The sequence below is a fragment of the Mustela nigripes genome, chromosome 13 (assembly GCF_022355385.1).
Source record: "Mustela nigripes isolate SB6536 chromosome 13, MUSNIG.SB6536, whole genome shotgun sequence".
Classification (NCBI taxonomy): Eukaryota; Metazoa; Chordata; class Mammalia; order Carnivora; family Mustelidae; genus Mustela; species Mustela nigripes.
The window spans coordinates 43641778-43665824 of NC_081569.1; the positions used below are offsets into that span (position 1 = coordinate 43641778).

At 47.0% G+C, this 24047-nt stretch overlaps 1 protein-coding gene across 2 annotated transcripts in view; it reads right to left on the reverse strand.

Moving 5' to 3' along the window:
* DAPK2 (death associated protein kinase 2) overlaps window positions 1-24047 on the reverse strand; it is a 117686-nt gene that overhangs the window by 49393 nt on the left and 44246 nt on the right. For both annotated transcript variants that reach the window (XM_059372225.1, XM_059372226.1), the window contains exon 3: window positions 1808-2029. In XM_059372225.1, coding sequence (XP_059228208.1) covers window positions 1808-2029 — 222 coding nt within the window. The remainder of the gene's footprint in view (window positions 1-1807; window positions 2030-24047) is intronic.

The following is a 24047-nucleotide window of genomic DNA, read 5'->3' on the forward strand; positions in this document are numbered from 1 at the left end:
AATCTGTAATGGTTAAAAGCTGGGAAATAAAAACCAAATGTCTAACAATAAAGATACACGAGTATGTAATTCAATGAAACATGATACACTCAGTTAAAAGAAAAAACCCTTTTTGTGAAATTATGCTAACTGAGGGGGGAAAGCAGACCAAGAAATTGTACAAGTACAATGATTGTATACAAACAGATAAAGACTGAGAAGAATCACAGAAAAACATAAATAGCTATGTTTGGGTGGTAGGATTATGAATGTAATTTCTTTTCAGTTGCTGGAAAGTTTTTTAAAGCAGTGGCCTTGCTTTCCCAGCAGAGATGGGCTTCTCACTCTGCTGGGAACCGGTGTGCCAACTGCTCCCCCTGAGCCCCACAGGATGCCACACCTCGGGCTGTCCACATGGCTGACCACACCTGCAGGACACCCCGAGCCTTGCTGAGTCAGCAGAGGTATTTGCCAGCTAGTGTGACTTGTTGAGAAGACCACGGGAGAGACATGAAGGACGCTGGAGTGAGAAAGGAGTAGCACGAGTGATTTTATGCATTTAAACAGAGAGATGAATAATTTAAGCATCCAATGCAAGAGTATGCAAATGGCCATCTGCTATGTAAATCTATATCCTGGTAATACAAGGGTTTAGCTCTCAAACTAGAATTATTTCAAATGTCAGGTGATCCACCCAACCTGTAGGCAGGCGAAGGGTGGCTGCCACATTTATGGATGAGAGCTGAAGCTCAGAGGAGGGAGGTGACTGGCCCAAGGTCACAAAGTCAGGGATTACCAAAATAAATGCCACCACCCTTCTGTTAACCGGCAGATGCATAGATGCCTGTGAGGCTCAGAATATTCCCAACACGGGTCTTGCTGCTTGACTGGACACAGCCATTGTGCCACAGTCCAGCTCAAACTGTTGTCTGCCAGAGTCCCATCTCCACATTCCATGGCCACACCTCTGGAGGGACACCAGACTGTGACATCTCCCCCCACGAGGCTGGCTTAAGGCCATCCCACCTCACGCTCATCACTGTCCACACAAGCCTGTGGACTCAGGTCCTGGCCCCGCCTCTTTCTGGCTTTGGGACCAATAAGCAACCTGGCTTCTCAGTGTTCTTGTCTGTAAAATGGGAAGAATAAGAGCTTCTGTGTGCTAAGATTGTTAGGAAGATTAAGTAAGGTAACAGAAGTGCTCAGTACAGTGAAAACAAAGTAAGCCCTCCAGGTTAGTAGGACACTTCCCTCAAGAGTCTTTGTGAGGACTGAACAAGATGGCAAACATGAAGCACCTGACAAATAGTTGGCTTACCATGGGGGTGGGGCTTCTCAATAACAGCTATTATTAGGATAATGAAGGCATCAAACAGCACAAATGCAGAGATTTTTTTCTCAGGAAAGGGGTGGAGAAGGGCTCTCTGGAGCCTGGAGCATGACTGCTTCTCTCCTCCTCACAGAGAAGACCCCTCCCAGACTGCCTCTCCTTCCCTCCCACCACCTTCTTACACCCTATCCCCCACTGTCTCCCCCACCCCCACCGCCACGTCCTCCCCTGAGCTCTTCAGCCAGGAAATGACCCCAGCATCAGCCACTGCTTCCCTTTTATCCCCAGGGTCCAATGAAAGCCAGACCTAGACTCTAGCCCTGTCCCCACTACTCAGCAAACCCACCTACTTTGACCCAGATTGCAGGGGGCGGGGGCGGTAACCAAGGGAAACAACCCTCCGCTGATTTCATCTGCTTGCTACTGCCCTCTGGGACCTGTGGCTGCACCATCCAGCACCCTCCCCGCCCCCACCAGGGGTCCCGGGCACCCACTCACAGCTCCAGGATGAGCACCACGTCGGTGCGGTTCTCGAAGACGTCGTGCAGCGTGATGACGTTGGGATGCAGCACCTGCCGCAGGATGCTCACCTCCCGCTCGATTTCTTCCCGACTCACGCCCCTCCGGCTGGCCCGGCTCTGCCGCTTTTTTATGAACTTTGCCGCGTACTCCAGCCCTGTGCTTTTCTCTCGGCACTTCTTCACAATGGCAAACTGGCCGCTGTGGGGGACACAGACCGGCACAGTTGGGTTGTTACTATGTCCATCCAGGAAGTGACCTAGTTGCCAGCCCCCAGGCCACACTAATTCAGAGTCATGCTGCAAGGGTAGGACAAATCATGCTACCAGCCAGCATCCTCACCTGCCTGTTAACCGTGGCTGAGATGGGACAGGTCCTGGGCTTCCCTTTTGTTCATACAAATCCTTCACCTTTACTAGGAATGAATGTTAGTATTGTCATTCCCAGTGCACAGATGTGACCACTGAGGCCCTGGAAGGTTACTGATTTGATGAGGATGACACAGCCTCATCGTTCCTAAGTCTGTTAGAACCTGAGTCCAGTATCCACTAGATAAAACCACAGGGTCCAGAAGCTTGTATTATGTCATGTAAAGTTTAAAAAGGAAAAACATAAAGATCAGTTTGGCATGGTCAAAGTACTAATGGTAACAGTTACTTATTTCCATCCTTATCTGGATACAAGTACAAATCCATCGATTTATAACTGTGATATCTCCATATTCCCTATATTCTTATTCTACCTTTGTTCCGAACCTCCTCCCAACAAATAAAATCTCAATGACCTGACCAAAGCAGGTCTACAGTAAGAGAGCAGAGCCAAGATGAGGGTGATGCCCTTAAAGTAAGGGCAAGGCCAGAGGACATGGGTTGGTGGGATATTGGTGGAGGCCAGGTGGATGGAGGCAGTCTAACACTGTTAATAACAATAAGTGGGAGCTCGCCATGGTGAGAGGGCTAATGGGACCACAGAGTTGTAAAGTGTTAGAAAACTGATGTGTAGGAGAGGTCAAGAGACAAGTGTAAGGTCATCAAAGAGTCAATGGCCAAGCCAGGGGCCCAGCCCACTGTCCACAAAGCCACTAAGTAGTTATAGAAGTCAAGACCGTGCTTAGTGCCCCTCAAGTTTGAGCCTAGAAATGCTTCGCTCTGGCAACCAATACAGTTACCATGAAATGGTGTCCCTCCCAATGGCAGGTGGCCCTGAGCCAGCTTCTCTGAGTGCTCCAAGGACAGCCCACTCTACAGAGAAGGGCAGCAGCCTTCTGTTCTCCATCTCAGTTCAGATGGGCAAGGCAGGTGGGCAGCTCTAAGTCCCCGGAGACGACCCAGTGGTCGCCTCCTTCTGGGGTCCTCCCACTCTTCTTCCATCATTTTCCACAAGTGCCCCATGTTTTCTCACCCACAATACCCACTTCTTAAGATAGAACTCAGAAAGTGTTCAGGTTCAGTTTAATGGCTTAATAAGGGAGCACCATACTCCACAGGCAGAATGTACTCTCTTAGTGGCTCTGGGGTAAGAGTTATGCACAATGAAATTCTCCAGATATTTGCCTCAACCTCAGAAAATAGCTTCACATCTGAACCACTCCATTCCTAGAATAATTCTCAGGGAGAGAGCCTTCAAAATAAACCTAAGTGGAAAAAATAAAAAAGTCAAGTAGAGCAAGCAAGGAATAGATATGCCAACACTTAAATAGCATTCTATGGCAACCACCTTAGAGACGTCACCAGACGCATATTCCCGTAACTCTCCGTGCCCTCATCCTCCATTCACTCAGCACTGCCTGAGTGTCTGCTCTGTGCCAGGCCCTGTGCGACAGAATAAGGGGCAGGGACCAAAGGCACAGACAACAGGTACAGAGGAAGCTCTGGGGAAGGAGAGGGTCCTGGGAGCTGGTCTAGGCTGGGCAGGAATGGCTTTATGGAACCAAATTTATATTACACTGTCTACTAATTCTAAAGTTTCAGCTATTTATGCCCTGAATATTGGCTCCTAGCTGTCTACACACTAGGGGTTGATGCGGGTGGAGGGAAGCCAGGCCTCTCAAAGCCAGAGTGAACACAGTCAGTGAGATTTCTAACACAGCTGGTCCTCTGGAGCTACTTTGGGCCTCAGGGACACTGGGTCCCTCAGTCGGAGGCAGCAAACACCTGACAAAGCTTCCAGTCCCAGGCAACTGTAAGTCTCAATGTCAGGACAGCCATGTTCTTTTCTCTGACATCTCAGGGGCCTGGCGTCAGCAGCCCTCAGGGCAGACAGGGCTCACTCCTTCCCTCTGACTGATGGGGAAACCAAAGCTTAAGGATTTTAAGCATTTTGTTTAAGCTCATAGAACACAGATGTGGAGGCACAGAATCTTTGTAAAGCTGAGAGAAATATTTCTAAGTCACCTTGAGAAAGCTCCACCACTTTGACTTATGAGGGAAACAGAGGCATTTTTCTGTATGACATGACTTAAAAATTCCTCAGAGCCTCAAAAAAGCAAATGAGTGTTTGCTTTTCCTGGTTGAGTTTTCTCCTTGTTGAGAGCAACTATGGATGGCCATGAGAGGTGACTGGGGGGGTCAGTCCTAATATACAGGCCATTTCCTCCCACCAAAAGCAGGAATTTTGAGAGTGGGTGAATAATGAAGCCAAACACCAAAGAACACCACTCATCTCCCCTCTCTTCCTGGGGGAGGGGTCCTCCATTCAACCTGCCCTGGGGAGTCCAAGGGGAGCCCAAGGAGAGCTTAGGCCACTGATGACCTTCTTGGTGGACCATTACTGGGAAGAGGGGAGAATAGCTCCATGAGGGCCAGCACCTAGGCTGAGAGGTTTGGGCAGCAAAAGCAGCACTCCAGCACAGACAGGCCTGGACTCGGGAAACTTATGCTGTCCCCTGGGGCAAGTGGCTACCTGCTCTGAGCATCAGTTTCCTCATCTGCAAAATGGGAATCATGACTTCCTACTAGGGACTCGTGGTGACTGGAAACATCTGCAATGCTGGCCCACAGTCAGGTCTAATGGATGACAGCTATTCTAACTGTTACCAGTTTACCGCTCCTCTGAAGGTCAAGCTAGAGGCACCATGGAAGTCACTGATCTACATGGTGAGCAGTGTGTGGCCAGGGAGTCGGTGTCATTTTTAAAGTCCTCCTCATGATTCTAGTGCATAGCTAGATGCAGGGATATCTTTGTCCTAAGCAGTTAACCAATTCTCTTGCCCCTTCGAGGAGTGGTTCTCAACTGGCTGTACACGGGAATCACCCAGGGCACTCCAAAACTGGCTACCTGGGTCTCATCCCCAGAGATTCCCATCTCCTGGGTCTGGGTGGGCTACCGTCTGGGAACGGAGATATTTAAAAACCTCCCAGGTGACTGGTGCAGGCGGGGGCTGAGAAACCCACTTACCACAGTCTTCTGATTCTCTGCATTTTACGGAAGAAGAAACCGTACTGCTATTACTCATTTTATTCCTTGTCCTTTTCAGTATTCATTACCTTCTCCCTTGGTTCTTTGATCTGACATTCAAGGGAAGGAGGATGGGGAGTACGGGAGGGAGGGAGAGGAGTGCTGTCTCTCCCACTAGGGCCATTTCTGCCTGACAGGTCTGGTGTTGAACTGCTCCAAATCAAGACAGAAGATGACCCTAGGCTTTGGGGGTACCAGGAGTAGAAGTTTACATTCAGGCTCACCCTGGTCACTGTATCCACAGCAAATGCAAAAATCAGAGTAGAGGTGTAAAAAAAAAAAAAAAAAAAAAAAAATCAGAGCAGAGATGCCTCTCTGTTATGCCCTGTTGACTCATGGATGGGCCCTCATCTGTCCATTTGGATGTTCCAAAGCCAGGGGCTCAGGTCACACAGCACAGAAGTTGCCCAGCTAGGCTATGAGGGGAAAGGGTAGGCAGTGAGGGCCTCTCTAGGCCAGGTTAGGTTAGGACAGAGCCACCCGGGGTGCCATCCCGGGGTGCCATTACCCATATTAAATCAGAAATTCTGGGAATGCTGAAACATTGACACGCATGTGAAAAGCATGTATATTCCAATCCTCCTGCCTCCCCCTCCCCCACAACACTGCAGTCAATACCCAACCCATGGTCTCACCCTGCAAAGGGCCGGCAGTCTCCTGGTCCTGCCATCAGAGCCTCATGGGCTCAGGCAAGGCACTGCCTTCTTGGTTTGTGTTTCTCCACCTGCCCCCTGAGGTCTCACCTCAGAAAGCTTCAGTCAGAAAGCTCCAAAGAGCCCATGACAAACTGAACAGAAGTAAAGGCTTTCCCTTTATTCTCCACATGGGTTCTAGTCAGAGCCCTACCCCCGACCTGGGACAGTTCAACTCCCTGGGCTTCAGTTTCCTCCCTTGTCAAGCAGGGGTGAGAAACCTTGGCCTGGCCATGTCACAAGAGAAGTCATAAATGGTGCCTGAGAAAGGACTTTATCATCTAGCACTGTAGAAGGACAGGAGGCATGGGGCAGAGTGTGTGTTTGTGTGTGTGTGTGTGTGTGTGTGTGTGTGACTCTGAGCCTGGGGCTGGACTGAAGTCACGTAGCACGGTTTAGTGACGGACATGCAATCCACCAGACACAAACTAGCCTCCATAATTCTGCCAGCACACTCTCCTGTAATTAAGTCAGGAACACACCCCTCTTCCCAGCCAAAGGACTCAGCTCCTCACTCACTCATCACCCCAGGAAGATGGAGGAGCCTGCATAAAGAGCGAGACAGATAGGCCTCGTTCAGCAACTCAGCAGGGCCCAGGGTGGTACCCCACGAGGATGTCCTATTGTCTGCCCAGGAATTAGATGAAAAGGCATAAACCTAGAACAGTTTATGCTGAAAACCATGTTATCTCTCCAACACCAGCTTCTCAACTTCATGAAGAGCCTGGCTTGATCACCCCCAAATTCTTCACTCCCAAAGAAGAACATCCTGAATGTGACCCAGATCTCACACCATTTAGATTTTGTACAGCAATGTGGATACCACAACATTGATATCCAGCTTTTCTCTTTATAAGCTAATTTTATATTTATTCTCTCTCTTAATATTTGTAGGTCTCCTTCATAGTTCCATTTCACAGAAAAGGAAACAGAAGCTTGGGGAAGAAACTTGGTGTTTGGGCCAGGGAGCCAGCCCTGAAAGCTGGGCTAGGACACAAAACCACATCTACTGACTCTAGCTTCAGTAGTATACCAAGCAGTGGGGAGAGGGGCCCACTCCAGAAAGGAGGAGTATTTCATCACTGATATTATTTAGAATTGCACATGAACAGTGAAAATTAAAAAGCAGACTTTTTTTTTTTAATTTTATTGTTGGTGTTCATTTTCAAAAGAAAATACACCAATCATGACCTGCCTCCAAGAGACCAAATCCCCAGCCTACCCACCTCTATCTTCCATGGAAAGCAGCAGCCAACCAGACTTGCTCTGGCACGCTGCTAAACATGTTTTGTAAGGTCTAGGAACAGAGCGGACCTAACTCAGTTCCTTTCTCAGTCAATTGTAAAGTGTCCATGAGTTTAGTAATCTGACCCAAAGTCACCAGTGTATTAAGGTAGAGATGAGACAGGGCTCCCTAGAACGTAAATCCAGGGACTAGACGCCATGTGTGTGGAGTGGTAGTGAATGGGAAGTGTCCCAAGGCACAGGGATGTGGAGACCTGGTTCCTCCTCCTACTTCCCCCAAGGGTTCACTGTAGTTCCTCTTCCCACACTGCAGAACAATGAGCCACCATTCCTTTGGAATTACCCTGCAAGTTTTCAGGGTCAAAGAGCAGGTATAATGCTTAGATGCTTCCAGTCAAGACCTTCCCAAAGGCAGCCCAGCAGGTTGGGGAACAGGCCCTTGAGCTAACATATCTCCAAGGCATGGGCCATGGGGCATCTGGGGGGCTCAGTTGGCTAAGCATCTGACTCTTGATTTTGGCTCAGGTCATGATCTCAGGGTCCTGGCATCAAGCCCCACATCAGGCACTGCACTCAGCATGGAGTCTGCTTAAGGAATTTGCTTGAGGTTCTCTCTCTCCCTCTGCCCCTCCCCAGTATGTTCTCTCTCTCTCTCTCTCAAAATAAATAAATTAAAAAAACAACAACAAAAAAAGGCATGGGCCAGGAGCAGGTCAAATCTGTAGTCAGTAGGAACCAGATCAGCCTGATCCCAGAGGACACACACCCCATTCCCACAACAATAGCCTGCCTGGGGATGGTGTCATGGAGCCCACCACCTCCCCTGTCTGCCTGACCACCTTTGACTGTGGGGCCTCTGTGGCTGCCCCTGCCTCTTATCTCCCTCCCATTACCAACACATCTAACTCCTAGTCAGACCACTTCTAACTCCCATGAACAAGATCCTTCTCATTGCCTTGGCACTCACCCTATTCTTATCTCCTCTACCTAGCCCAGGATATAGAGTCCAAAGATCTGCATTCTACTTCTGCACATCCCTTGTGTGTAATATAGACATAAGAATGTCTCACCAGATTGTAACAAGAATGAAATGAGACTGTTTCTTTCCAGCCAATAGACTCTGGTCCCCACATTCCAACCCAGCCTATCCTTGAAACTGATTCAGCCCCAGTGAACTGGATCCTCAGATCCCAGCTTAAAAACAGATAATGCTGGGGAGGGCCATGGCAGATGGAAAGCAGGGTTCCTATGTAATGCCCGCATCCAGGAAGACAGAAGACACCTGGGACATAGTTACTCAAGGGCCAGGCAAGAAATTAGAGAGCCAGGAATCCAAAATAGGGCGAAGAAATATAAAGTTGCCAGAAATCAGAGCAGGAAGCAGGTCGGAATTCTGGGCCACAGAGATAAGGGTAAGGAGCAAAACTTTACCAAAGCCAGGTGGGCAGTGCATCAGGAACTAGGTGGACAAGCAAGGAGTACTAGGCACCCAGGAGCAGCCTCCAACCCAGTCTGAGGCGAGTGGAGACTCTGGAGTGGACAGAAACATCAGCACCAGAAATGCAAACACCAGAGCACCCAGAGCCCTTCAAATGGCCGTTTCTGCCAGCTGGCAAGACAAGCCTGCGGGCCGATGAACCCGTTTCTCCTCTCTGACCATGTTGCCAAAGTCTTCATAGTCTTCTGACATCGGTGCTTAATATTTATGTGAAGTGTGGAACCCTCTCTCCAATACATCTTGCCCAGAAGCCCAATATGTAAAAAAGATAAAAAGCAGTACTTCTTTTTGGGAGGAGGGACACTAGGAGCCCACAGACTCAGAGCCCACACCCTGATGCCTAACAGGCTTCGTAGAACCCCAAGAGCTCCAGGAAACACAACTGGAGAAGTACCCTGTACAACGTGAAAACATGCCCTTTGCTGGTCCCCAAACATTTCCAAACTGTAAGTGGGGAAAAAAAGAGAGTGAGCGAGAGATAAGCAGAAAACACTGAACGCTTCTCAAAATTATCTGGTCTTTCAAGAAGTCACTCCACCCAAGCCAAGCTCAGGGTCAACAGTAAGGAATACACAGAGGATAAGAATCAGGGACCAGGGGCGCCTGGGTGGCTCAGTGGGTTAAGCCGCTGCCTTCAGCTCGGGTAGTGATCTCAGGGTCCTGGGATCAAGTCCTGCATCAGGCTCTCTGCTCAGCAGGGAGCCTGCTTCCTCCTCTCTCTCTCTGCCTGCCTCTCTGCCTACTTGTAATCTTTCTCTGTCAAATAAATAAATAAAACCTTTAAAAAAAAAAAAAAAAAAGAATCAGTGATCAGATCAGGGAGCTGAGCCCTGACCTACCAGTGGCCTCCAGCCACAGAATCACAGGTGTCTGCTCATGCTGACCAATGGCAGCTGGGTTCACAGGTTAGCTCACTTGATTCCCTGCAGGCTAACTTCCTTCCTCTGGCCTGTTTTGTTTACTTTTTTTTTAAAATCCTGTCAGGGAAAAAAAACTCCTAAAGCATAAAAAGGAAGGAATTGTTGAGCACAGCCAAGTCAGGCTGAGGTACGATTTCTTTTCAGAATCTATTTTTAAGTATAACCACGTTTTGGTGGTGTTGTCAAATAAACCTGGCCCACAAGACCAAGACGTGAAGTAAGTGAGACCAGATTTAAGCTGGACTTGGCTATCCAGAGAACAGTTTTGACTGAAAATACAGCCCAGTGTCCTCTGTCATATCCCCTGGTGTAGAGCCTAGGCTCTGGATGCCGACATGATGTGGGTTACATAATGTAGTGTTAGGCTTGGAGCCTTCCACACACTCACCTCCTACCTCCCCAACCCCATTCCCCCCCACCATCCACCTGAGGGCCCATTCCTGTCTCCATCCCTTCTCTCATTCATTCCTCCATTCCTCACTTGTCAATCAGTGTCCTGAGTGCTCTAAGCGCTCTCCCCAGTCAACTGGGGAGATGAAACACACATTAAGGAAAAAAGAAACATAGCATGGGTGTGTGTAAGAGGAACATGTGTCATGGTCAAGTGAGTGGGCAAACAGAAGCTGCAGAGAACTACCACCTGACAGGGAGGGGGGTCAGGAAAAGCCTTGTGGAGCTGGCAGGATTTGAACCAGGCCTAGCAGAAAAAGCTGGATCCAGACAAGCAAAGGGGAAACAGTTCACCAAAGCTGGAAAAGCAGAGAGGGGGACACGAATGCTATATTCTGTGGCGGCCCCAAGTCACCACCTCTCTACCTCACTTCCTTGCTGGCGAGTGGCCACTTTGTCGAGAACATACATCAGAAGGCTATGCTTGCCCTTTCCTCTCCTCTGTGGGAGCGGAAGGAAGGCAAGAGTGAAAGGTCAGCAGGCAACGATGTTCACTTGGGCTGGGCCCCCTTCTCACCACCTGGTTCCTGACAATCAGATGTACATTTGGTTTGTGAAAGAACTTCCACAGAATGGGTCAGTTAGCTCGATCCTAGAAACGTCAGCCCATTGGCCTTCAGAGCCTGGCAAAGCCCAGACTGGACCATAAGAGATGAGAACTTAAGTGTGAGCTCACTGTGCAGAGCAAGAACAGCACTGCCAAGGAAGACAGAAAAATCCAAGATGGCTGAGGTTCTGCCATTCCTGTGGGAGTACAAATTCATCCTCAAGAAAGGGCAAAATAAGCCGTTTATCTTCTAGAATCCCCTCGAGTGCAGAGTTCTGTGCCTATCCTGTCTCCTGTGAATGTTCACCTCCCCGTGGCCCACATTGCTCTGGGATCCTTTCCATAACTCACAGAAAGGGTTCATCTGACCTCCTTCCAAAGTAACACATTCACATTTTAACAGCGTCCTTAACCAAGGGGGACTTTAGGACCATGGAGGGCAAGTGGAGAAATTCCTTGGAGATAAAAAGGTCTTTCCACTTTCCTAAAATTCACACCAAATAAGTGGCTCTACAGAGAACTGACTATGTGTGTCTGTGTATGTGTATGTGGGTGTGTGAACGAATCATGACCAGTTATTTCTTGCTGGTTCTCTTCTGTACCTCTGGATCCTAATTTTTTTTTTTTTTTTTTTTTTTTAGATTTTTAAAATTTATTTGAAAGAGAGAGAGAGAGAGAATGAGCAGGGAGGAGGGGCAGAGGGAGAGGGAAAAAAGCAGATTCCCTGCTGAGCAGGGAGCCCGAGGCGGGGCTCCATCCCAGGAACCTGAGATCATGACCTGAGCCAAAGGCAGACCCTTAACCAGCTGAGCTACGCAGGCGTCCCTGTCTCCCTGGATCTTAATGTCGTAGGAATTCTTGTTGGAACTTCTTCATTGATACACTCAGTTCCTTGCCATCCTCTGTTTCTCGGAATTTCGGTGAATTTTTTCTCCCAAAGTTTGTTTCCTTGCCATTACTTGACAATGGCCCAGATCACATCTCCCAAACACTCAGAGATGACTTGTGGGCAGAGCACAAGTTTGGGAGTCCTGGTTCTGTTACCAACTACCAAGTTCTCTTCTCTCTTGGGGCCTCAGTTTTCTTCTCTGAAAAATGAAGAGTTAGACCAGATGCCTCGTTCAGGTCCACAGGGATGGAGGTAGCTCCATCCCAGCTGGCTCTCTTAGGATTCTCTGATGCAGGTCAGTAAGTCACATGGATCTATCCTTTTGAGATATAGATGGTGACTTCTCAGTTTCCCACAACACAGGGCCCAGCCATGCACTGAGGCTACTGAGAATTATCAGTCCCGTGTTAACCAAATAAATTTCTAAAGAAAGAAGAGGATTAGGGTTTTGGGCAAGAAAACCAGATCTCAGGCACTCTTAGCAAGATGCCCCTACACCATCTTTATATCCAGCAAAATGCTGAACACACCAAAGGCCAAAGGTATGTCTATAGCAAATGATCTAGACCTTAGCCCTTCACGGCTAACCAGCCCCTAAGAACCTGGAGAGTAAGAACTCTCACAGACCCCACTCAGCACTCAGCAAACAGCAGGGAGGCAGCCAGGGCTTGCAGAAAGGAAAATTTTTTTCATTTAAAAAATTTTTCTATTTAAATTCCATTTAGTTAATATGTACCATATTATTAGTTTCAGGGACAGAACTTAGTGATTCATCAGTTGCATATAACACCCAGTGCTCATTACATCAAGTGCCCTCCTTAATGTCCATCACCCAGTTAGCCCAACCTGCACCCACCTTCCCTCCAGCAAGGGGGATTGTTTCCTATGGTTAAGAGTCTCTTATGGTTTCCCTCCCTCTCTGTTTTTGTCTAATTTTATTTTTCCTTCCCTTCCCCTATGTTCATCTGTTTTAGTTCTTAAATTTCACACAGAGTGAAATCATATGTATTTGTCTTTCTCTGACTTATTCCGCTTAGCATCATACCCTCCAGTTCTATCTACATCACTGCAAATGGTAAGGTATCATTAATTTTTGATGGCTGAGTAATAGTCCATCTTAGATATATACCACATCTTCCTTATCCATTTATCTGTCAATGTCATCTGGGTTTTTTCCGTATTTTGGCTATCATGGACATCGCTGCTATCAACTTTGGGGTGCATGTGCCCCTTTGAATCACTATGTTTGTATCCTGGATAAACACCTAGCAGTGCAATTACTGGGTCATGGGGTAGTTCTGTTTTGAACTTTCTGAGGAACCTCCATACTGTTTTCCAAGCTCCAAACGGGCTGCACCAGTTTGCGTTCCCACTAACAGTGTAAGAGCATTCCTCTCTCTCTTTGCATCCAAATGGCTAACAGACCCATGAAAAAAAGCTCAACATCACTTGGCATCAGGGAAACACAAACCAAAACCACAAGGGGATACCACCTCACACAATGACTAAAATTAACAACTCAGGAAACAACAGATGTCAGCGAGGATGCAGAGATTGGAGAAAGGAAGATTTAAATGGAGGCAGCAGGAAGTGTGGTGAAGTGATCACCCACAGCCAGCCCTCAATGTAGCAGAAGCATTACTGGCAGAGTCACTTAAAAAAGAACATGTTCCTGGTATTTTTTTTTTTTTTTAATTACAAAAGCAGCATGTTCATTATCTAAGAGAAAAGAAAGCAAACACAGAAAAGCACAAAGAGGAGGCTAAAAACTCCTTAATCACGCCTTCCTGAGACAATCATTGTTATTTGGTGTCTGCTCTCCGGATTTTTTTCAGTGCATCACATAGTATTTTCTATTGGTTTCTTAATTTTTTTTAACATAACGGGAATGATACCTTAAGTACTATTTTGGAACCTGCTTTTTTACATGCTTCACTTAACAATATATCCACTTCACATTTTCCTACATAATTAAAAACTTCTTGACTACCTGATTTTAAATGGCTACCTAATAACCCATTTTACGGATAAACTATGGTTTTAAAAGCAAATTCTTAATTTTGGACATCTATTTTACCTCCAACTGTTAATGTAATTAATAACACTGTTCTAAATGCCCTTACATATAAATCTTTGTATATGTCCCTGGTTTTCTTTCCTTAAGATAAATTCCAGGAAATAGAGTCCTTAGCCAAAGGTTATGTACATTTTTAAGGTTTTTCATGCTGACAAATTATTCTCCAAAAAGACTGTGCTACGAAGATTCCTAACAGCCATAAATATTGTCAACCCCTGCATTTCCCACTATATGCATCTCGCCAAATACCAGCTCATTACTTTTTTCAGCTTTACCATCTAGATACTCAAAAGATGAAATCGCATTTGTTGTTTTAACCTGAATGAAGTTAATTAACTTGTAAAAAGAAGGTAATTGACTTGTAACTGATTATTAGTGAGAATGAACATCTCTCCCATGTTTATGGGTGATCTGAACTGCATACTCACATATGTTTTGCTAATTTTTCTACTGGAGTGTTGGCCTTTCTCTTAGTGTTTACGAAAGCTCTTTATGTATTTGTGGTATTCATTTGTCACATACATTGCAAATATTTTCCCCAACTGATTGGATCGTCTACAGAGAAGTTTCAGGTCTTCCCAGCATCGGGTGGTGTTAACCAGTTTTTCCCCTTTACCTCTCCCTCCCCCTGTCACTTCAACCACCCAGATGCTGTGCTTTAGGGGCACCATGAAGGGAAGTGGCTTGAACCCTGGGGTGAAACTCTTCACTTGGTTGGTTACCTAGGGACCTGATTCAGGCTACACCTTCAGACTCACTGCGCAGGCCCAGAAGAACCACCACTATTTCTCATCCCCCACACGTCCTCCTTTCCTCAAAGTCACCTCACTTTTCCTCCTGGCGATGTCCCCTCCGTGTAGGGGAGGCTGTAGGAAGGCATGGCATCTCAGAGTGAGCAAGTCCTAATGCAGAGTGGGCCTGGTGCCCCCTAGAGGGGTCACAGCTGCGGAGTGGCTGGCACAACAGACCTTGAGGGACACAAAGCATCTCTCCTGCCCCCTAATTATCCATTATGTCATTTAGCATCCTTTGTCCCAGGATACACCTAATGGCTTTCTTTCAGAAATCAGCTCCATGAAGATGTGTGACTACCCTGAAAAACTGATATCCTTCTTCATTTCAGAAAATGAAAATAACATTACCTTATTTCCTTTTTGTTATCTTGGTGGGCAGTGATGACCACTGGGAGGGCCTAGATCTGGGGTGTATTTCCTTCCTCCTTCCTTCACACCAGTGCTTCTCAGACTTGGGCGTGTTTCAGAATTATCTGGGGAGCTAGTTTAAAATACAGATGCCCACTTGTGCTCTCACTCTGTCTATAAATAAATAAATATATATATATATAAATATAGAACTAGATAGATAGGTAAATAAATAAATAAAATCCTTTTTTTAAAAATGGGGAGCCTGGGTGGCTCAGTCAGTTCAGCGCCCAACTCTTGGTTTCGGCTCAGGTCATGACCTCATGGGTTGTGAGATCAAGTGCCCTGCCAGGCTCTGCACTCAGCATGAAGCCTACTTGGGATTCTCTCTCTCCCTCTGCCCCTCCCTCTGCTCTAAACAAACAAACAAATAAACAAATAAAGTCTTTCAAATGCAGATCCCCAGGCCTTACCACAGATTTGATAAATCATAATCTTTGGAGGGCATGTGGCTTTTGGATCTTCTACCTCCATTTTCCAATTCCATCTATGTGCCTCTTATCCTATGTTGTCTCAAACCCCAACACACATGAACAGGAAGAACTAACTGTAAGTGGTTCTGTGTCACCATCCCTCCAGCAAGAGAAAGACAGTGAGCTAGGGAGCACACCTGCAAAGACAGAACTCGGCCCGTTTCACAGCCTCCAAACTGTTAAAGGTCCAAGACAGAACCACCCAAATACTTAAGGTTCAACCCAACAGCCAAGATGATGGATCTCAGAGAAGGAGCCATTTCCCTCAGGAATAAAATGGTGACGCTTCCATCCCCCTTCTGTCCCCAGCTCTCAGGTGGCCCATCCTTTCTTCCCCACCCTCAAAGGGATTTGACTTTAGGTCCACACCCAGTCTCCCACAAGCCTGGAGGTAGGGTGGGGGTGGAGGAACAGGTCCAAGGCCTCTTGGAAACAGATTTCTCTCTCAACCCTCCTCCCTCCCCTCCCTGTCTCCTGAGCAGAAGCCAGAAAACTCTGCTGGGCAAGTGGCTCAGAGTTGCGGCTTTGCCACCTCCTGTCATCACCAACCCCAATTACCAGCTACCCGGCGCCCTCGAGGCTGCCACTCCTTCTCAATTCCTCTAACTCTTTTGGCTGCTCTAAGTCAGCCGGGCATGTTGCCTCTGAACCTAATTGTCAGAACACAGGAAGGGTACGGGTCACATCTAATGTGATTCATTTTTACCTCCGTCAAGCCAAACTGCAATCTAGAACAGTCCCCCAGCCCAAGGCCTCTTCCCTCTAAAAATCCACCTGCCAGGCCTCCCTCACCAGCTGTTTCAGTGCGCCCTTGTCCTTGCGCATGTGACCCATGCTGGAGTCACAGTGGGCCAGAGGTTAGCCAGCAGGGCTCTGAGGGAGCAGGGGGCTCAGATCCAGAAAGGACCCCCGGAGGACACCAGCCCGGTTCCGTTACTAGCTGGCTCTGAAGACTTGGGTGGTTTCTTAAGTTCTCTGTGCCTCTGTCTCTTCCTCAGTAAGATGTTATGACAGCCACCTCCCAGATAAGGATTACCCATATTGACAGATCTAAGGGCTCAGAACAGCTTGTGCTGTATGGTAAACATACAAACATTGAGGTCAGAACTATGACCTCAATTTTAGCTCTCTGGGCTTCAGTTTCCTCATCTGCAAAATGGAAAGAATACACTTAAGTTGCAAGACTGCTGAGAAATCTTAAGATTTCTTGTGCCAAGGAGCCTGGCATAACCTTTTTGCCCGGTGAACAGTTTCTGAGTGTGAAGGATGAATAAATCAGACAATGAATATCCTGATTCAAAGCAGATGTTTTCCCCCATGGTTGCAGGCTGCCCTTTCTTGCCCCCTTAGGATCTCATAAAATCACTTCTACTCTTAGGGAAATAGGCCAACAGAGCAGTCACCCGTCCCCACAAGGGCCCCACACGTGTCCCACATGGGCCACAGACTGGCCAGACGGGTACATTCTTGGCTTATCTTGAGAGCTGGCAGGTTCCAGCTTTCTCTTCAGAGTAAAGTGAGAAGCCAGGCCACGTCTAGACCCATCAGAACTCAGGAGAGCCAGGGGACAGATTGTCTCCCTTGGGTCTTCTGCCACTATACCATTTCCTGCAGGTCAGGGCTCTGAGGGGTATCCTGCTGGACGCTGGGTCTGGCTGGTGAGCTTTATTTACACAAAGAGGAGGGTCCCCGGATCACCAGAGCTCTCTACCTGGGTCCCTGGGTCCCTGGGTCTCTGTTGGGTGGCCCACCCCCAGAGAAGACCCTGGGGAATTGCCAGGGAGTACAGGCAAGAGGGCTGTGATTGTCATGACTGTGGCAACAGGTGCCCTCTATGTACCCAACGCAGCATTCAGCACAGTTCTTCCTGCCCTGGGCTAGTCTGATTGTCTCCTTTCCTAAATCCCACCTGCCATGCCTTACTCCCATTCTTCGGAAATATAAACTTCTAAGAGGCAGGGACAGCAGTGTCTTGCTCACTGTTGTGCTTCTGACATTTATCAATGCTCAGTGCATGTGAGTTGTGTAACTGAGTCTGGAGTGTAGGCACCAGGGACACCGAGAGGCAGCGGGAGCAAGAGGCAGGTCCTGACTCATGTAAGAACTACAACATATTCGAAGAAGGCACCCTCGCAAATCTCTTTTCTAAATATGCTGTGTGTCTCCTCTCCTGTACTCTCTGAGGATAGAGCTGTTTTGTCGAGCCCTTCTTTACCTCCAGGATGCCTAAGCTCACACAGGGTACACAGTAGGCGCCTCTTTGACACACACTAAACTCAGCTCAGAAGCATTTCATGTATACTCTGCTGACAACCCACCCAGTCCCTCTCTGTTCTGTAAGGAACTTTCTCATGATCCCAGCAGCAAGTAAGATGGAAAGTAATTTGGTCAATTCCCGTTCCCCTCCAGCCGAGGAATTATCTGACCAGGCTGGGACCAGGGTCCAGGTCAATCCACAGGCCAGGTGTCAGACCCCACCCTGGCCAGGGCACAGCTAGGGAGTGGGAGGGACCATCCTAGTCCCACAGCTGCCAACAGCTGCTTCTCACGAACTGCAGGGTCAAACCATGGGGGAGAGGAAGGGCCCATCTGACAGTTGAGGAAACACTCAGAGCTTGTCCAAGGTCACAGAGCAATTCACACAGGAGCAGCCTGAGACCCTGGGCCTCTCAACACCTGTTCGGTGACTTTTTAGGATGGCAAGGATTTCCAAACTTTTTCTGGTAGCAGAGCTCTTTTTCTTTTCATTCTTTCTTTCTTAAATTTGTAGCAAAGTAAGACCCATGACTGTGGCTAAATAAAAAAGAAATTGCACACAAGGCCTTAGAGTAGAATCACACACACACACACACACACACACACACACACACACACACACGAAAGCCCCATAAGATTCAGCGGGAAACCACACACCATACCCTCTACAGCAAACTTCCCTTACAACGCAGCCTCCTGCTTTTCGCTACAGAGGCAGAGAGAACTTCGCTCCTTGTACCTGCAACCAGGTATGCCTGAGTTTTGTCCCCATGGCTCCTCCCATACTCAGACTCCTGAGGTATCAATATCCATAGTGAAAGAGACCTCTACAAAGCCCTAGGCTTTCCTTTGGTTGCGGCTCTGGTGGGACAGAAGTAGGAGTCCACCTGCGTCACAGCTTGTAAAACCATAAGTAACTAATGGCTAGTTTGCTTAGCAGTCATGCAGGCCTAAATTAGTTGAATTAGATTACTTTCCTACCAACTGGCAGAATTCAGCCCTGCTGGGGAAGAAAAAGGAAATTTTGATGCAAACAAGAAGAAGGGGTGAACTGTGAGTGGGGAGAATTGGGGTACCCAAGAGAAAGCAGGATAAGATGGGCCCAGCAGTGGAGGTGTTTGGGGTGCCAGAGGTCAGCATGAGGGCACCCAGCTGGGACTAGAGGGTGACAAAATGTGTCATAGGGATGCAGAAAGAAGTGGGGGGAGTGTCCCTATTGCTTACTCCTCGGTCCTTCCCTTCTCCAAAACGCTTTAAGTTCACATTCTTCAACCACCTCCAGGACTGGCAAAGTTAAAAGCTCTGGTCTGCATTACATTATGATTCTGCTGTTGACCTTTGGATGCTGAAGGTGGGAACTGGCTCATTCTGCTCTCTCTAGATCACTGCCCAGCCATGAGGAAATGCAGCTCGTCACCTAGATAGGACAGTTACCCTCTGAGATGGTGCAATCTCCTTCCTTCCTCCTCCTTCCCCCAAGCATTCATAAGGCACATTTTCTTCCTCCAAAACGCAGAGCAAAGACACAGCCCAGGAAGATAACAGCCTGTTCCAGATGGGGATAGGAAGGAAAGAGGGGCAGACAGTTGTAATCACAGCTCTCAACACAACCTTCCTGGAAATCTCCCTCCCAGGGCCCTGGGCTGCACTTCCTCTCCTTTGCTCACCACTGAACCCTGTACCCCCAAGAACATTGCTCCTCATAGTGAGAACTTTGGACCAGCAGCATTAACTTCACCCGGAGGTGGTTAGAAAAGCAGAATTTCTGACCGTACGCCAGCACTACTGAATTAAAATCCGCATGTCAATATGACCTCCCATGTGAGTCACCCACATATTAAAGTTTGAGAAGCAGGACTTTAGAAAAGCTTACAGCAAGTCCCCAGTCTACTACTTAATGGAATCCTGGGTACCCCAAAATTCATTTCATCGAGAAGGTTCTGGACCAAGTTCTTGCTGGAAATCCAGACCTAGGAGACTGTTTCATACTTTGGTAAAGGCAGAATGGTGAGCAAACAAATTAATAAATATCCGTTGAATGACTTCTTTCTTGAATGATAATCATAAATGAGAAAGAGTAGCATTATGATTTACAAAATGGTTTTATGTGTCTTCTCTTATTTCATATTCACCAAATCCCTAAGAAGACCCTGGGGACAGGTATTTCTGACTCCGATTTACAGACGAGGAGCCACACCCGGGGGTCTTGAAGAGAATGACACCGATAGTCTCCAATGTCACACTTAGGAGCCAGATCTGGTGGAAAGATCACAGCTCAGCACAGACTAACCATACATAGTGTTTGGAGGAAAGGATGACCTGATTTTAAAAAATGTTTTAGTAACAAAGTTCATCAGAAATTCCTTTTTTATTTGGGCACTCTTGTTGAGAATATGAACCAGCTTTACCTTCCCTGGTAATGAATAAGATTCTGTGTATATATATATGTGTGTGCTTTGATCAAATATGTTTTTAAAGATTAACAGATCTTGAAAGGTCTTCAAGTTCTCCCACTGTCATGTCTTCAATAGCATCTATGACAGTAATCTGTATGTAACTGTCAGCAAATGTTTTGAATGAATGAATGGTAGATATATAGATGTGGCAAATTTGTCAGAACATATCTTTTCATTTGTCATTGGAGAAGGCTGTAAACTGACCTATAGGTGTGAGAAACTGGGGCCTTACCCCTAAAATATGTACTAGATTCCTGATACCATCTTGTTTTCTTTTAATCTGCCTATTTAAAAGGTCACACATATACACATGCTCATAATTGCACTTGGCAAAGGATTCTAGTTAAAAGAAGTTTCATAGAATGCGACCATAATGTGTCCGATTGTCTCATAAGGTTTGCAGTCTGTCACAGAAGGCAATTTCCAGGAAGGAGCTTCAGGACTATTTTCAGAATTGACAGCATCCTTGGAAGATTCTCCAGTTTATTTAAAAACAACAACAACAACTGATCGTTCATTATTTTGTAGTTATATCTTGCTCTATTTACAAAGACTTTTCACTCTTTTTAACACATAACAGCTATCATTTATTTCCTGCCATTTTTTTTTCAGGAAAAACTCATTTTTATGAAGATTTTATTTATCTATTTGACAGAGAGATCACAAATAGGCAGAAGGCAGGCAGAGAGAGATTGCGGGGGTGGGGGGAGCAGGCTCAGCAGAGAGCCTGATGTGGGGCTCAATCCCAGGACCCTGAGATCACGACCTGAGCTGAAGGCAGAGGCTTAACTCACTGAGCCACCCAGGCACCCCTCTTGGTATATTCTAAGCACCATTCTAGAATGTATTAACTCACTGGGTCCTCTTAGTGATCCCATCAGGGAGGTATCATAATTGTCTCACTTACAGATAAGGCAGCTCCTGGAGCTCAGAGAAGGGAAGCAATTTCCCAGTCACACAGCTAGGAAGGGGCAAAGCCAGAATTTAAACCCAAAAGAACTGGCTCCAGAGCCTTACTCCTGACCTTGATGACCTCATCTTGAGTTGGTGGGAAACTGGTAAAAAATGGAGTCAGCAGCCTGGGGAGAGATGATGAGACAGGAGGCCAGGATCTTGACCACTTTGAAAACCAAGCAGGACTGGTTTGATCCATCCTTGAACACCACCAGAGTGTGCTGGGAACTTCGCCATGACAGAGCTTTCAACCCAAGTTTTCACTTACTTGTTCCACAGAAACAAAAGTCACCAGTGGACCCCTGAACCCGAATTCTTCCTTCTACCTCAGTCACAGGTGACTATAGACTTTTAGGCCAGGCCAGCGGAAGCAGAGCACCCATCCGAGACCTGACAGCCACTTGTCTACAGCCGGGATGTGGGATCCCAGGAATCAGGTGGCCTGGGATCTGGTAGCCACTCCCTTGAGAGAGCTGTCATTCTCGGGATAAGTCATAAACTCTCTGAGCCTCTGCTTCCTCTTCTGTAAAATGAGGATAACCCCTGCCTACAGGAGGCCGCTGTGAGGCTCACACATGAAGATGGAAGCAAACACACTTTGTAAACTGCAAAAGGCCACGCAGACTCACAGACCAGCTCCCTGGGTCTCACGCACAGGCAGTAAGCCGCCACTGGTAAGAGTTCGGGCACCTCTGCCCCCACAGTGCATTTCTTTAAAGTAGTATTCCTTACAGTTCTGGAGCTTTTTAACAGAGAATCATCCAGCTAATGAAATGGAGCAGAGGATGTGTGTTGGGGTGTGTGTGTGTGTGTGTGTTGTGTGTGTGTGCGCGCGCGCGCGCATGCGCGCGCACATGCCTATTGCTGGAGGTGGTGAGGTGGTGGGGTAGGGTTATAGCCAAATCCCTTATTAACTCATCCAAAGCAGGAATTCGTAAGAGTGGGACCTAGGCTGGGAGGCCAAGGAGGGCAGGGATGAATGCAGGGAGGTGAGATGGGGAGGAACTGTCCTTGGGAGAGAAGACTGGGCCTTCCTGCTTTAGGGATACAGACAAACCCTGCTGGCTCTCCTTGGCTCCCCCCAGGTGACATACCCAGATTCTGTCACTCTTCAGTGACTGAGTGTTAAAGCTCAGAAGACCAATACCGCCAAAGAGTGTGAAATCAACCCAAATTCATGAAAATGTTTAGTGACTGTGCCCCACTATAGCCAGAGCCATTGCTGGCAGAGACCTAGATATACGTTGTAGACTGCAAGGTAAGGTCCTTACAGGACATCCAGCATGGAACTCCTGAGGGAGTTCCACAACCCGGGTTTAATCTATGTGATGGAGAGTAAATCAATCATCCTCTCTGGACCTTAGTTGCCTCGTTTCGGTTTTTGTTTTTTAAATTTATTTATTTAGTTAAAGAGAGTAAGAGAGTGAGCATGGTGGGGAGGAACAGAGGGAGAAAGAGAATCTCAAGCAGACTCCCCGTTGAGTGCAGAGCCCAATATGGGGCTTGATCCCACAACCCTGAGATCAAGACCTGAGCTGAAATCAAGGGCTGAATGCTTAATCGATAGAGCCACCCAGGCACCACTAGTTGTCTCATTTTAAATGAGATGACTGACATAGATCCAGTCTTCAAACTTCTCAACTAGTAAAGCCCAACATGTAAAACCAATGGAAACAGAAATTCTAGGTGTGGAGAAGCCACATGCTCAATCCCCCATTCCCTTTCCCCTGTGGTGGCCCTGGGCGGTGGGCAGGGAGAGCCATGGCTCTAAGGAGCACAGCTTGAAAATCTCTAGGTCAGATGGACTCTACGTTCCCATCTCTCTCTAGCCTATGGGACTCCGTGATTTATCCTGGGAGCTGGTGACAAATGTCAGGGTGAACTAGGAGCCAAAGTGATTCTTATGGTCAATTCTAGCAACCAGGCTACACAGGAAATTGGTCAAGCTTGGAGCTGGGGGATTCACAAAGTTAAACAGACACGGCTTGTGGTGGCCCATGGAGAATTCATCCCTTGGGTGAGCTAGCTTGCCACTCTGCCAGTTCCCTAATCTTTAAAATAAGGTTATCCATCTTCCTTACAGAAGAACCCCAAATAATATAGAGAGATACTCCCCTGCCCATGAGACAGAGCCAAATTCCCTTCCCCTTGAGTGTGGGCCAGACTCAGTGACTCACGAACAGAGCATGGAAAGGGAAAAACAGTGACCTTCCGGTGGAGAAACCTGGCTGACACCATCTTAACGGAGTCATCAAGATTAACAACACCAGTGATAAGTCATGCTGAGGCCAGGTACCCCCTACTAGCTCCTACTAGCAGGTGATAAGAAGGGCACTTCACCTTTGTGGCATTCTTCCCTCCCACCCCCAGTCCAGAATGTCATGAGGAAAACACCAGACAAACCGAAACTGAGAGAAATTCTGCAAATACCTGATCAGTACTCCTCTAGCTCCTCAAGATCATGAAAAACAAAGACAGAAATAGTCACAGACCAGAGTTTCTTTGTCCCCTCCTGTAAGTTAGTAGTTGGGTAGAGGTTTGCTTAGATTCAGGTTTGAATTTCCAGCAGAACTCCATAGGTGATTCTGTGTCTAAGGAGACATGACAGCTAATGCACAGTGAAATCATAGAGGAGACCTTGGAATGGAAAAAAGAACCTAACTGAAAGACTAGTGAAAGCCACAGGAAGTCTAGAGTGTACTTAATAATAACGTGCCAATGCTGGTTCCTTACTTTTGAAAAATATACCAGGGGTATGCAGGATGTCATTAAAATTAGATGGAATTGGGTGAGAGGTATCCAGGAACTCTCTGTGCTTATCTTTATAACTTTTTTGTAAATCCTAATCTGTAATCTAAAAAAATTTCAGAATAATAGGATCTACCTTATAGAGTTGTGATGATCCAATGAACAAAGGACATAGAACAGCATGTAATACACAGTAGAACCTCTACCGATATTAATTACTCTTATTATCACTACTACTTTGTGCCAACCCAGAAAATCGTCCTATTCTATTTCATGTTCTATTATACTGGAGTTCATTTGATTTACAAATATTTAGTAACACCTGTGACACCAAGACTTTGTGGCACATCTTCTGA